This window comes from Podarcis pityusensis (assembly GCF_964106645.2).
Source record: "Podarcis pityusensis genome assembly, chromosome: 14".
In the NCBI taxonomy this organism is placed as follows: Eukaryota; Metazoa; Chordata; class Lepidosauria; order Squamata; family Lacertidae; genus Podarcis; species Podarcis pityusensis.
In genome coordinates this window covers 28,422,558-28,437,104 of record NC_138039.1, presented here as the reverse complement: position 1 = coordinate 28,437,104, position 14,547 = coordinate 28,422,558, and the positions used below count along the sequence as shown (strand labels likewise).

General features: G+C 43.3%; 1 protein-coding gene across 1 annotated transcript; it reads right to left on the bottom strand.

Annotated features, from left to right (window-relative positions):
- Nucleotides 1-2: 2 nt before the first annotated feature.
- Nucleotides 3-13,035, bottom strand: LCTL (lactase like). Its single transcript, XM_080982269.1, is given in 16 exon segments — nt 3-116; nt 118-158; nt 895-958; nt 2,110-2,283; nt 2,376-2,516; nt 3,339-3,603; nt 4,709-4,812; nt 4,814-4,860; nt 4,975-5,011; nt 5,015-5,029; nt 5,959-6,054; nt 7,624-7,685; nt 9,911-9,983; nt 11,628-11,734; nt 12,246-12,333; nt 12,516-13,035. Coding segments are annotated over 16 exon segments (1,437 nt in total). The 5' UTR covers nt 12,564-13,035; the 3' UTR covers nt 3-41.
- Nucleotides 13,036-14,547: the final 1,512 nt, after the last annotated feature.

Sequence of the window (14,547 nt, the reverse complement as noted above, 5' to 3'; positions counted from 1 at the left end):
TGGGAACATTTTTCAAATGAAGATGTTTTATGAAAAGCTTGTTAATGATGTTTCCTGAGTAGAATCAGCAGTAGAACAGCACTTACGAGAATGCAGAGAGTGAAAACTGTTGGCACAAACAATCTCAGTCACCATTTCCAAATGAGTTGTCAAAGGCTCTGAAATTTGAGAAAAGAGTGGGGGCTAGATAAGTACAGCTGTGCATTCTCATCAAAAGCTACTTTTGAGCAGCATTGCTGTCATTCTGCACTAAGTTGGAATTATGAACAAGTGTCAACAACTCCCATAAGAACTTTGAAACACAAGGAAGCCCAATTCTAGATTCCTGTCTTTTCCTGCCTTTAACAGAATCTACAAGCATGTGAATCCTCAGATGATAACAAAAATGGGTTGTGCCCATTACTGTGAATTAGTCCAAGTATATTAGCAACAGTATTCTGCTGATACTCTTAATTTTTAAAGAAAGGGAAAGAAAGAGTTGTCAATCTTTGGAGCAGCTTCACCATTTGCCATTCTGGTGCACACATAGCAGAGCACCCTCTCCCCCGTCACTACTAACTATGCTCAGACGGTGCTTGCTCAGTGCTGGGAGGCAGCTTCCATAGTGCTGTACGATGTGTCTCTAGCGAGAAAAAATGTTACACTAAGATGGCTGCACCCATGACTTTTTCTGTACTAGCCCTTAAAGGTAAAAGTGCACAACCACAATCATTCTACATCCTATTTCCCTACTTGACTTAAGGGACATAAGACTCTTAAACATATGTAATAATTTCTGAAGTGAGCAAAGTTCTAAAAGCAAATCTGAAACTTAAGTGTATTGATCTATATTACTGCTACAACTCAGTCTCTGTGGTCTGGAAGAATCATCATTGGACAGTTCAAACGAGTTACCTGCACTAAGGAGTTGGTTCATGGCTGAGCAGACTTCAGTGGCCTTCTGGTGCCAGTTCTCCACCTGCCAAATCAAATTGCTGTTAGCTATAAAGTAATAGAGCTGGAAAGGAGCAGTGTGTTCTTTAAAGATTAGTCCACATCAATGTGCTATAAAAAAACACCTGCTAGGTGAGGAACTAGCTACTGTGCTTGAAGGAAACCAGTGTTCGAAACTCCCATTGTTCTAGGCTCATTTTGCGACTGGGAATTTCAATAGTGCAAGCAATTTCTGAGCATGGGGCACAGTACCGCACTTAAGATTCCAGATTAAAACTGCCACTGCTGGTGCTGAGGGTGTGGGAGGAGAAATTCCTTCCTGCTCAACTTCCAAGAAATCACCACAGCATCAGGCAAACTAAAAGGTTATGCCTCTCAGCCGGCCTTATAATATTCTTATAAGAATATTAGGGGGGCAGGCAGGTAAGGCTTTGTTTTTTGCAGTCTTCAGATGAGGACTAGACCATGTGAAAAATGAGTATAAGGTTTTAGCTGCAGTTCATTTTCAGCTTTGTATTCTTGTTATAAAAAAGTGTTCCTAGACATTCCATTGCTGCATCCATAACCTAGGTTTAAGGTGCCATTTAGCTCCTAGCTTTCATATCTCAGTTTCTAACACTGAAGGAAACCATGAGTGCAGAGAATAACCAGCATGGATGGAGCTCTACAAAGGTTTTGGACTACAACTTCCACCATCTCATCCTGCATGGAATGTCAGGAAATGTAGTCCAAAAGTCTGGAGTGTACAACATTGGCTCTCCCTGCTGTGATGTGTGAAAAGGCAATACTCAAGGCTGCTCTCCATTGTGATACAGGGAAACGTTCTTAGTCTGCCCAAGTGAGGGATGGGGAACTGTTGGCCCTCTGGGTGTTTGCTGGGACTCCAGCTCTTACATATGACAATTGGCCATGCTGGCTGGGGCTGATGGGAGTCCCAACAAAAAACCCAAGTTAAGCAGATGAAGTTCCCTACATCACACTGGAGAGCAGCCTTGAGACGTCATTCTTTTTGGAACATAAAAGGTTTTTTGTTTGATCCAGCAGCGCTCTTATGCTCTTTCCTTAGAAGGAAACATGGTTGCCAAACTCCAAGCCAAGTGATGCTTGTTTGATGCTTCAGATCTGATCAATTTTGCCTTTCCCCATGAAGCAAAAATTAGCAGAAAGTGGCCTTACCTCCCTTGGGTTAGGAAATCCATTTGCTTCAACTATTGCCTTATAATAGTGAACTGAAGCTTTTGGGTACCGAGGTTTGTTCTGATATTGAAAGTCAACATAGTAGAGTCCAAATCTCTCAGAATAACCTTGTTCCCATTTGAATTTATCCAGTAGAGACCAGACAGTGTAACCCTATATGTTAACACCATCCTTAGTAGCTGAAAGAAAGGATCATATAGTTTTGTTAAGTGTGAGACTTTATACCTGTTCTTGATTTGCTTTACGTGATTATTTGACTTAAACTTCACCTCATTAATATACCCCTTAAGATAATTGATTCTCCATTCATCACACAGCTGAGCATACAGTAGCTTTTCTGGAATGCCATTCTTAGTCACATAAATGAGTGGGTTTCCATATTGTGCCTATAAACAAAAAGAGAAAGTCTTCATTGATATGTGTATCAAAGGCAGAGCTGCACTTGTTCCAAGAGCCATGGGTGTATTTTGCTGCACTGAAATTAGAGCTGGGTTCCTAAGGCAACAAAAACCAACACCCAACGTACATATTTTAAGGGTAGCTGGAGTGATCCAAGATAATTCAAATATTTGTGGTTATAGAATGCAGTGCTAGTATGTAAAAAGACTGGAAACGATTTGATTGCAAGTTCTGTTGAGCACTGGAGCCCAAATCTACACGTACCCATGGGGTGCTCTTTTAAACCCTTGTTTGATACAATGGCACTTCTAGCTGCAGCTAGTTCCAGTTAAGGTTTATTAAAAACCCAGGGATAGTGAACCTGTGGCCATGTAGACATTGGACTAGCTTCCATCAGTTTTAGCTAGCACACAGCTAAGGATAATGTGAGTTGTATTCCTAAGAACACTTGGAGGGCAGGGATTCTCCATCCCTGGTGTAAACCAAATGTCATGCCTGTATGTATTCATGCATTGTTTGGTAGGTATATGTAATTTCTTGATTTCATCACACTGGATAACTTGCAGCTGACTCTAGGGAGCTCTCTCAGTTGAAAAGCATTGCATTTACCTTGATCGAAAAGTTGTTTTTAGTGACCTGGTGAGTCTTGTTCTCTGATGCAAATCAATTGATGCTGGAGGTCATACATGCACATGTGAACCAGCAAAAGACAAGCTCTGATGTGCTTATAATGTTTTACAGTGCTTCCAACTTGATAGAATAACACACATCTTGCAAAGAGGAAGACTCTTTAAGGAAGCACACATTACCTTGACAAAGTTGAGTAGTCTTCGGAAGCCCCAAGGCGCAGTGTATACCCACTGGGACCCTGCATTTGGCCACTTGGGATCCACCAATTCAATCAAATCTCTGTCGGTGAAATAACTTAGCTCTTCTGACGGATAGTTCTTTTGTGAAATGTAACGGGTGGTGAAATGGCTTATTCCTAGGAAGTCTGCTGTACCCTTAATGTAGCTCTTCTCTTGTGCTGCGAAAAATGGCAGTCTTGATGCCAGTCCTTGCTTGGCACTTTTTCTACCTTTCAAGGCAAGCATGAAGAAGGAAAAGCAGTCTGTGTAAGTATGTGTAGGATTGAAGCTTTCTTACCTTTGCCTGTTTTAGAAAGAGCACATATGCTGGCTACAACATCCAAGCAGTGAAGCTCTCTTTAGCAGTCACTGGCTGTATTTCTGTAGTCATTAATGCCTCACTTAGACCCTCTTCCTGATTACAGTAGGATAAGCTCAATAGGCTGTAGCCAATGCCAATCCTATTCAGAGTTGAAATTAGTGATATTAATGGATGCAATACAACCCTTTGCATCCACACTAGCTCTATCTCTGGTGCCTGGTGCCTGGGACCGATAGGAAAAGAGGAGCCAGAGCCAATGACTGGAGGAGCCAACACAGTTTAGTCCCCATCTTCCTCCCTGCTGTCTTCTGCAAGGGCAGAATGGAGACCAAGGAGGAAGAAGCTGGCAAAACCACCCTGTGTAATGAGGAGGCAGGCAGGTGGGGGAGTGGCCTGTTCATCTTAATGAACCAGGCTCCACTGCTGTATCTTCATTGCATTTATGTCCCACCTTTTCCTCCAGGCACCTCAAGGTGGTGTGCAAGGTTCTCCCCCTCCTCAAGCCCCACAACAACCCTGTGAGGTAGGCTAGGCTGAGAGACAGTGAGTAGTCCAGGGTCAGCGGTGAGCTTCCTGGCCATGTGGGGATTTTCACCCTGGTTTAGGTCCTAGTCTGATACTGTAGCCACTGTATCACACTGCCCTCAAGGTGGTTTGCACATACTTTAAAAGAAACAAAAGACTACTGGTAATTATCTTAAGGCAGTGTTATTATGACTGGTTGGACCCTTCAGGAGCAGATGGCATGAGCTCCTTCACCAGGATGCCTCTCTTGCCTTGGCTGCCATCAGAAACACTGGTTAAAGCAGCAGCAAATTTGGTATGAGAATCATTAAAGGATTCTCATAGTTGGATTTGGAGAAAAAGGTCTGGGTTTCTACTTGGTTCACCTGTCACTGTAGGAACCTCCCAATAGGTAGTTAACACTGAGCTTGAATACATCACATGGGCAAGCCTCCCAAAAATCACTTTGTGAAAATAAGTAAGGTAAAAAATGAACCAGTGTGACTTACCAATGTAATCCTTCATAATTTCAGGGTAGTCTCCATGGTAAATTGGGTTGGCAAACCACCCCAGAGAAAACTGCAGGTGCCTCTCAGCTGCTTCTGTATCTTTCTATAGGTTCACCCCAGGTACTAGTTAAAGAAATCCCAACAGTGCCTTAAGAGAGAAGGGACAGTGCTGCAGTTATTCTCTAGCCTCTTGGACTCATACCTCCAAATAGCTGTTTATTTATAGCAGCTCTGCTTATTACCTCTCTGTTCTGCTTATTACCTCTCTGTTCCCCGCGCCATTTCTTGTTGTAAGAATGTCACACCTCTGCATGAGCCTGTAGTGAAAAGAAGCAGCTCTGCTAAGGTCTGAGTCTATATCAGGGATGTTTATATTTGCAAGCACAGGCGGGAATATAGTATCCTCCAGAAGTTGCTGGAGCTACTTGTTGGCATCCATCTGTCTCGGGAGACGATGAAAGAGAACACCTTTGGGGATAAAGTCAAACTGTTTTGAGAGTTACAGCTCTATGGCTGTAGAGACTGGTTTGGGAGAGAGATGTTTTATTTTAGGTGGGGCAGATGAAGGCAATGATGGGCAAAGCTGTGAGCCAGACAAAGGATTAGACAAATTCTACCCATGGCTACTAGTCATGATGGCTGTATTGTGTCTCTGAATATGATATTTCTTTTTTGTAAGCCACCTTTCCACAGTTCGAACCATGCTCAAGGCGGCTTACAACATGAAGTACATAAGCACAACATAACAAAAGTAGTCAAGCAATAAAATACACACCATTAAAACACACAAAACCAAACTGAACAATTTCAACATAAATCACAACAGGATCTAAAATAAAGATACAAAAGACCAGCAGCAACAACACCCCAGTCCAAGAGTCTGTTCAGCAGCCTCAACTTTTGTAGCTGAGTCAGCCAGGGCCCCCATCCTCCCAGGCCAAGTGGGAAAAGGCCTGCAAGGCAGGGAGCAGATCTTCTGGGACTCACAGCGAAGTTGGTAGGAATTGCAAGCAGAGATAGCGCTGTTGCATTCATGTCCCAGAGATATCAAGTTGGCCACTGTGAAAACAGGACACGGGACTACACAAGCCTTTGGTCTGCTCTAACAAGGCTCTTAGGTGTGTTTATAAATGTGACTGAAATGATATGAAGTTGAGGAGAAGGGGGAAAGTGGTGTCTCCACTGTTCTGGTCACACAGGAATCCAATACTAACATGAATTGGATTCAGTGTTCTGCCCATCTTACCTTAATTATATGATGCGCTGCTTTGTAAGCTCCGTCCGAGCCTAGTTTGAGGCCTGGCGCATGCTGTCCTGTCTCATAGCCTTCTACTGCGATTGCCTGGAAACACAACATTTGTTTCACTTAGGGTGCGGAGGCAGGGAAAGTACCGTATTTTTCGCTCTATAAGACGCACCAGACCACAAGACGCACCTAATTTTTGGAAGAGGAAAAGAAGAAAAAAAATATTCTGAATCTCAGAAGCTAGAACAGCAAGAGGGATCACTACGCAGTGAAAGCAGCAATCCCTCTTGCTGTTTTGGCTTCTGGGATAGCTGTGCAGCCTGCATTCGCTCCATAAGACGCACACACATTTCCCCTTACTTTTTAGGAGGGAAAAAGTGAGTCTTATAGAGCAAAAAATACAGTACATAAGAACTGGCACTGCCAAATTAAACTGCGCCCTGGCCAGTAATCGGCCACATAGCCCCCCCACACAATGTTTTAGCTCAGGGGTCAGCAAACTTTTTCAGCAGGGGGCCAGTACACTATCCCTCAGACCTTGTGGGGGGCCGGACTATATTTTGAAAAAAATATATGAGCAAATTCCTATGCCCCACAAATAACCCAGAGATGCATTTTAAATAAAAGCACACACTCATGTAAAAACACCAGGCAGGCCCCATAAATAACCCAGAGGTGCATTTTAAATAAAAGAACACATTCTACTCATGTAAAAACATGCTGATTCCCGGACCGTCTGCGGGCCAGATTTAGAAGGCGATTGGGCCAGATCCAGCCCCCGGACCTTAGTTTGCCAACCCATGTTTTAGCTTCTCTATATAACGTTCTGCATGTTTACTCTGAAGGAAAGCCCCACTGTATTCACAGGGCTTTAATCACATATATAAGTGCTTAAGACTGCAGCCTTTAAATTGGGAAACTAGTCACCGCCAAGCCTGTGATATCTTTAGGGTTTCAGGGTTTCCTGCAGAGAAAAAGTACTGCAGGTTAATGGCTTTAGATGGTCTCTTTGCAACCGTAAGGAATACACATAAGTGGTGGCCATGGGAATTACATAAGATATGCAAAAGGGAAGCTATACCTTTCCCCTTCCCTGGCTGAAGGTGGTATCAAGGTCTTTGTGTTTGAAGGAGAACAAAGAACAGGCAGTGTTGAAGTGGGATTGGAAGAGGCATAAAGGAATGGCTTGAGGGGGAAGCAAGATCTATGGAGACCTTCCACCTTAAGCTCAGCCTGTATGCATGTACAAATAAAGCCATGTATCACAAAGACCACCACAAGCTTCCAGTGATCATTCTAAGGAAACCATAACCCAAGGTATGCCCAGAGACCTCTGCGATTGCTTAGCGCTCAGGGATTGATGTGCCCTTAACAACTATGCATCTATAATCTTGAGTCCTAGTGAAATATTAACCTTATTTTTTTTTTTTAAAAAAAAGCACAAACTTCCTCACACTCAGAAAACTTGATGCCATAATGTTTAAGCTCTCCTCTGTCTACAAGCTCTGGCCATTATGCCTCATATTGCTGTCAGAGAAACCTCCATCCTTGCTGCTACGGCACTGCACTGTTTGTGTGGATCTTTGGATCCTTGTCTTAAGTTCCCACGTTATACAGATGTTTGGCTTTAATGTGGCATTCTTTCTGGACGAAGTTGGCACTTACCATGGGGTTGTTAAAAGTAATCCAGTGCTTCACCCGGTCCCCAAAACTCTCAAAACACAAATCTGCATAATCCTTTTTTTAAAAATAATATTTATTGCTTTTAAACCTTACAAAGAGGGAAAAAAAGAAAAGAAAAAAGAAAAGAAGAAGAAAAGCAAAAGAGAAACAATACAATACAATATATAAACAGTACAGAACGCAACATTAACATTAACACATTAAAAAAAACAAAAACAATCCAAAAAACACACATCATACCATCTCAATATCCTCTCTTTCATTCCCTTGTTTCATCGACCTCCTCTCACCTCCCTTTTTGTATTCCATTTCTATTAATTGTTTCAGCAAATCCTTTCCATCTTTCTCTGTTTTCTGTCATGTAATTATCTTAACATATTTTAACCTTATTTTCCATTAATACTATAATACTTATTAGTGCTTAATTCCTTAAAATATTTCTACTAAAGCCGTATAATTCCCTTCCAACATTTTTCTAACACTCATTAATTTTACATTATTTCCATATATAAATTTTAAACTTTTTCCAATATTCTTCCACTGTCTCTTCTCCCTGGTCTCAGGTTCTGCCAGTCATTTCCGTCAATTCCATATAGCCCATCAACCTGGTGATCTTCTGTCCAAGGCTCTTAACTCTTTTCCAGGTCCCTTCTGCAAGTCTTCTTCATATTTATACATGCACTTTACTTTGTCTTCTCCTGATCTTGTTCTTATTTTCCTTCCTTTGATGCTGAAAAGTAGATCTCCGGGAAATTCCCATCTAGCAATGTTTTCATTCCTTCTCGACAAGTCAGCCAAATCTCCATAGTTAGAACTGAAATTCAAAAGATATTTCCAGTCGTGTTTCAAAGTTCCTCCAAGTCTGGCAGTCCCCACAACTCCAGTCTCCTCCTGACCCAAGTCCAGATCCCAAAGTTCAATAAACCCCTGCATGAGGGGATCTATCCAACTTTCTTTCTCCAGTCCAAGCGGGGCTCCAATCCTAAAAGTCTGACTTTCTCTAAATTCAGTCTTGAAAGGCATCAACTTATAATCATCAAATTGCAACTGTAAGGCTGGGGCTCTCTCCTTCTCCACTTGTACCACTTTAGGTTCCACAGCAAAAACTTTCTCCCCTGCCTTCTCCTCAATTTGCCATGTCAAGATAGATCCCTGTATTGATTCCTGAATAATTTCTGTATTAATATTGACTTTTTGTGCCAAATTAGTCACTTTTTGTTCCAAGTTATCAATTTTTATAGTCCTCACATCCGTCTTCTTGTGAAGCTGTTCCAGTGAGTCATTAATCTTACATAATGCAACCACTAAGGCTTCTTCTGTCAACATTCTTAACGGTCCAAGGTCAATCCCAGATTCTCACAGTTTTATCTTGCAGGTGGAAGTTCCCCCAGCTCAGCTCTTGTAACAATTTCAGAGGCTTCCTCTAGGGGGAAACAATTTCTATTTGTATCAATTTGTATTTGTATCAATCCTTTTAAGCACAGTTCAAACAATAAAGTTAGTTTCAATTTTCAAGGGACTTCCGGGTTAGCGCCTCCGACAATGGCGGAATTCCTCTGATTGGGAGGAATCCGCTCCGTGGAAATCAGGGTCTGGCCGCCACAGCGAAGGCGGAGACCCACTAAAATCCACAGGCGGGAGAAGCTTGTGGACATGGGATTCGGCTGGCACCTTTCGCGCCTCCCCTACTCGCGGGGAAACCCGGTTTCAGGGATCCGGAGCGACGTGGGGTGAGTGGCGCGGTGCTTTGAATCGACTGCTTTTTTCAGGGAGTGAAGCCGCATTGCTGTTGCCGGAGAGCGCTGACTTTTTCCTGTGGACAATTTGATCTTAAAACAACTACCCGTGAGTAGAACGGAAAATTGGATTTTAAAACGTCTTAATTTGGCACCGAAACGGGGAGGTTTCAAACAGGAAGTCCGCCTCCCCCTTTTGTAAATAGATTGAAGCAAAGAGGCTGCAAGCTAAAGCCTTGGAAAGTCTTTCATAAAGGATTAAACTTCCATCGGTTAAATCATCAAACCCCCCTTGGAAGCAGGAGAAGAGGGGGGAAATTTAAGATCGTGTAAGCCTGCAGGAGAGAGTGAAGAAAGTCAAATTACCACCGCTCTGAACCTGGAAATGGGCTGCTAGTAAGATTGAAGTTTTGGATATGCTCATTGACTGTGAATAGATCGTCTGCTGACAGTAAGTTAAAGAAGAGAAATACATTGTTTCCATTGTCTCCCTCTGGGTTTAAAAAGGAGCAAAAGTAATTGAAAATTGAAACACAGATCTGCATAATCCTTAAAATAACTTGCCATGCTCGCATTCTGCCACCCTCCGTATTTTTCTTGAAGTACCTGCGTGTGTGCAAGAAATTTTTAAATGGCTAAAATTTTTGAAAGTGTCCAACATTCTCTCTTGATTTAATAAATGCAAGATTAATACAGTGGTACCTCAGGTTACATACACTTCAGGTTACATACGCTTCAGGTTACAGACTCCGCTAACCCAGAAATAGTGCTTCAGGTTAAGAACTTTGCTTCAGGATAAGAACAGAAATTGGGCTCCGGCGGTGCGGCAGCAGCAGGAGGCCCCATTAGCTAAAGTGGTGCTTCAGGTTAAGAACAGTTTCAGGTTAAGAACAGACCTCCGGAACGAATTAAGTACTTAACCTGAGGTACCACTGTACTTTAAAAAAAGCTGTGTCACTCCATCCATCTTAAAGCCAAATCTTTAGAATTTAGCCAAAGGCCATCAGTTGCAGGGGGTGAGATTGCTCAGAGCAGGATAAAAAAACACACACCTGACCTGCCGTACTACAACAGTACTAATTTAACAGTAGCATATTACAAAAGCAGTGAAATGCTACCACTTGGAATTAGCACACCCCTGTTACCTGTTATCATTCAGAATCCTGCTGGGAGCCAATGTCAATCCTACATACTGCAACAGCTTATTGGAAATCTTTAAGGATTCCTTCCATATTGGATTGCTATGGGCAGGTATGCACAGTTGCTTTTCTATCTGAACTCTTCTGTCAATCTCTTGGTAGTTCCTCCACCCTCAGGGGGTGGCAGTCTGGAAGAGGGCATTCTCTGTGGCAGCTGGTAATCTGTGGGACTCCCTACCCACAGAAGTGTGTCTGGCACCTTCTGGAGGATGCTGAAGATACCCCTCTTTACCCTGACTTTTGACACTTGGGGTAATAATAATAATAATAATAATAATAATATATTTATACCCATCCCATCTGGCTGGGTTTCCCCAGCCACTCTGGGTGGCTTACAGCACATGAAAAAATTGCAAAACGTTAGTCATTTAAAAAATTCCCAATACATGGTTGCCTTCAGATGTCTTCTAAAAGTCAGATACAGTGACACCTTGGGTTACAGACGCTTCAGGTTACAGACTCCGCTAACACAGAAGTAGTACCTCAGGTTAAGAACTTTGCTTCAGGGTGAGAACAGAAATCATGCGGCGGTGGCAGCGGGAGGCCCCATTAACTAAAGTGGTACCTCAGGTTAAGAACAGTTTCAGGTTAAGAATGGACCTCCAGAACGAATCAAGTTCTTAACCCAAGGTACCACTGTAGTTGTTTATTTCTTTGACATCTGATGGGAGGGCATTTTTTTTGGGACCCATCTTATCCTTAGGGTTGTGCGATTGTTTTGTTTTTAATGCTTTAACTTATCTGGGACCTCAGGGTTGAATGGCTGGTAATAATTAATTATTACTACTACTACTACTACTACTACTACTACTACTATTACCACCACCATCAATTTATTAATAAGCAAATAACAAATGCATTTGCAAAGAAATGGGGAAAACAATTGCAACAGTAAACTCCAAGATGCTTATATATACCCATGTACAGTATTTTTATTTTTCCTTTATGTAACTTAAGATTTACTGGGATCGGTCAATAAAAAAATACATTTTAAAGTGTTAGTTGTCATTCCCCAACCCAACCCACATGATCAAAGTATCCTCCTTCAAACCTGAGGCAGATCCCAGTAGGAGAGGGTTACAAAGGGAACAATCCTGTTTTCCAAGAGTGCGTTGATGGTATTGTTGTAGAAGTGTATGCCTTTCTCATTCACTTGAGCTGTGAACAGGTGGGATGGAGTGGGGGAGAATAAGAGAGGATCTCAATATTAAGATGTAATTCAGGGGAAAATACATAAACTGACCCTGATATATGGGGCAGAAGAACTTTTTTGGCCCACATAAGTGTTTGAGGTCACCCAATTGTTAAATTGCTTTCAAAACAAAACAAAAAAACAAAAAACTGACGTGTTCTATCACAAACTACAGTGGTACCTTGGCTTACATACGCTTCAGGTTACAGATTCCGCTAACCCAGAAATAGTACCTCGGGTTAAGAACTTTGCTTCAGGATGAGAACAGAAATCGTGCTCTGGCGGCGCGGCAGCAGCAGGAGGCCCCATTTGCTAAGAGTTTCAAGAGTGGTTTATCATGCAGAAAAAACAAAAACTGAAAGCTCCTTCTTGGTCTAGTACGATACGTGTATGGAGAGGGGGAATCACCACCAAATCCCACACCATCAGTTAGTTGCCATATTGTAGGAAAATATTACCCCAAAACATTAGGCTTACATCTAATCCCTGTGGGCAAAATACGAGGCCAGGAAATTGAGAACAAGTAGTGATTAACCTTCAGTTCTTTCAACAGCTGAATGTCATCCTACAAGCAGAGGGAAAAAGAGGGTGAAATAAATTAGTTTTGCTCACATCTTTAAAAACATCCTACAGGTATTGCTACAAATTGGAGATTTGCAAGGCTGAGTTAGGTTAGTGAGCCATCCAACAGCATCCTGCTTACTGAATTCAGTCCTGAAAATTTGGAGGGTTGGGGAGGAATCTTACTTTAACAGAATAGTAGCCTTTGCATGACGAATCTGCTGTGTGGTTCATAAAGACCTTCCCTGCTTGGTGCCCGAAAGAGTCCCAGATACTTGGGCCTTTTCCATCCTTGTCCCAGGTTTGACAGGCAGAACTGTCAACGCCCCAGAGTAACCCTGAATATATCGACAAATGAGCACAGGAAAAAAACAAGTCAGCAAACAGGAGTCCCACCAAACTATTTCATTTCTATTTATAGCACATTTCCCCCACGGTGTACATGACTTCCCCCAAAGAATTCTGGGAACTGTAGTTTGGTAAGGGTGCTGGGAATGGTAGCTGTGTGAGGGTTAAACTACAGTTCCCAGGATTCTTTGGGGGAAGTCACGTGCTTCAAATGGATGGCATGTATGAAACCACAATCAGATAGCAAACTGCTGTTTATATTGACGTCCAGGGAACTGCTCTCTGTCTATGCAGCGTATTGTAGTTGCTCAATAATTCCCTTATGTGCACTGGCATGTTTGTGCCCAATTCTTTAATCTGGCTTCAGCGGCGTAGCGTGGGTTGTCAGCACCCGGGGCAAGGCAAGTAATTTGCGCCCCCTAACCCGGGGCAAGGCAAGTAATTTGCGCCCCCTAACCCCTAACCTGCCGCCACTGTCAGCTTCTTCTTGCTGCTGCCTGGTCTGGTCTGGTGTGGTTCTCTCCCGTGCTCAGCGCTGCGCTGGGCGGCCGCTGCACTGTCCCTCCCCCAGATAGTCCCTCGCTCTCTCTCCGCACCGCACGCCTGGCACCCACCCCCTCCACAGTGGGCGGCGACCCAGCGGCTCGGATCGGATTCGCACAGCCAGCACTGCAGTGAGAGTGAGTGAGTGAGCCAGGTAGGGGCAGAGAGCTGCGAGTGCGAGCGCCCCCCCCCAGATGTTGCGCCCGGTGCGGCCGGCCCCCCCTGCACCCCCCACGCTACGCCACTGTCTGGCTTAGGTTATTACAGTTTCTGGTGTGCTCTGCAGAAGGGGGAGGAGAGAGAAAGGAAAAGGGTATTTGAGAAAGAGATGTTTTAAAGAAAAGCTTTAGCTGTTTATGTCAAAGTATTCTCAAGCTTGCATTTATGAGGGTTGGCACGTTAAACATTTTTGGCACTGGATTTGGGCAACATTGGTTCATTTGCTGTTATCTCCAGCCCCGAACTAAATCTACCTGTTTGGAAACAAGTCCCAAAACGAACAGCCACATTAGCCACATTTCCCAGCCCACCAGATTTTTTTTTTTCCTTCCAAAAAAGGCACTAAATTTTAGATTACAGCCCTGAAGTAAATGTATCTCTTCGGAAACAGTACTCAGATCGGCAGTCCTGGCACTCTCTTGTACCAAAAACAATGCAGTCTTGTGGCACCTTGAAGACTAACAAATCTATGAAATTGTGGCGTGTGTGTGTGTGTGTGTGTGTGTGTGTGTGTGTTTATTTATTTATTTATGGTTCATGGTCACTGAATAGATGATAGCTAGATGATAGGTAGATAGATAGATAGATATTGCATTTATATCCCACCTCTACTCCAAGGAAATCAAGAGATTCAGGGTGCTTACACATCTTCCCATTAGTCATTTGTTCATCCCCACTTTTCAGTGTGTTTCCCTGTCACTTTCTGAACCATAAAATGCCCGTTTCTTTTTCTTTCTTTTTTAAGCGGGGATGACAGAGCACTTCCATTGACTTTTAATCACACAAACCTGGGCAGGGCCAGCCAAAGACGTTTTCACACCCGAGGCAAACCACAAAATGGCTCTCCCCTTACCCTGTGCATGTCAGGAATGAAGGGGTGGGTGAAGATCCACATCAAGAACAAGAGTGGGAGGAGACCACCAGCAGCTTCTATGGGCTGAGAGGCTGCTCTAGAGAATTGCTTGAGGAAGGGGGCTGCCAAGGAGTTGGCAGATCCGGCCTCCAAGAAGCCCACTGCAGTCACCACTGCCATTGCGGCAGGGGTAGCGGGTGATGCATTCCCTGGAGGACAAATCTGCCCCTGGGGATACCGCCGCCCAAGCCGGTC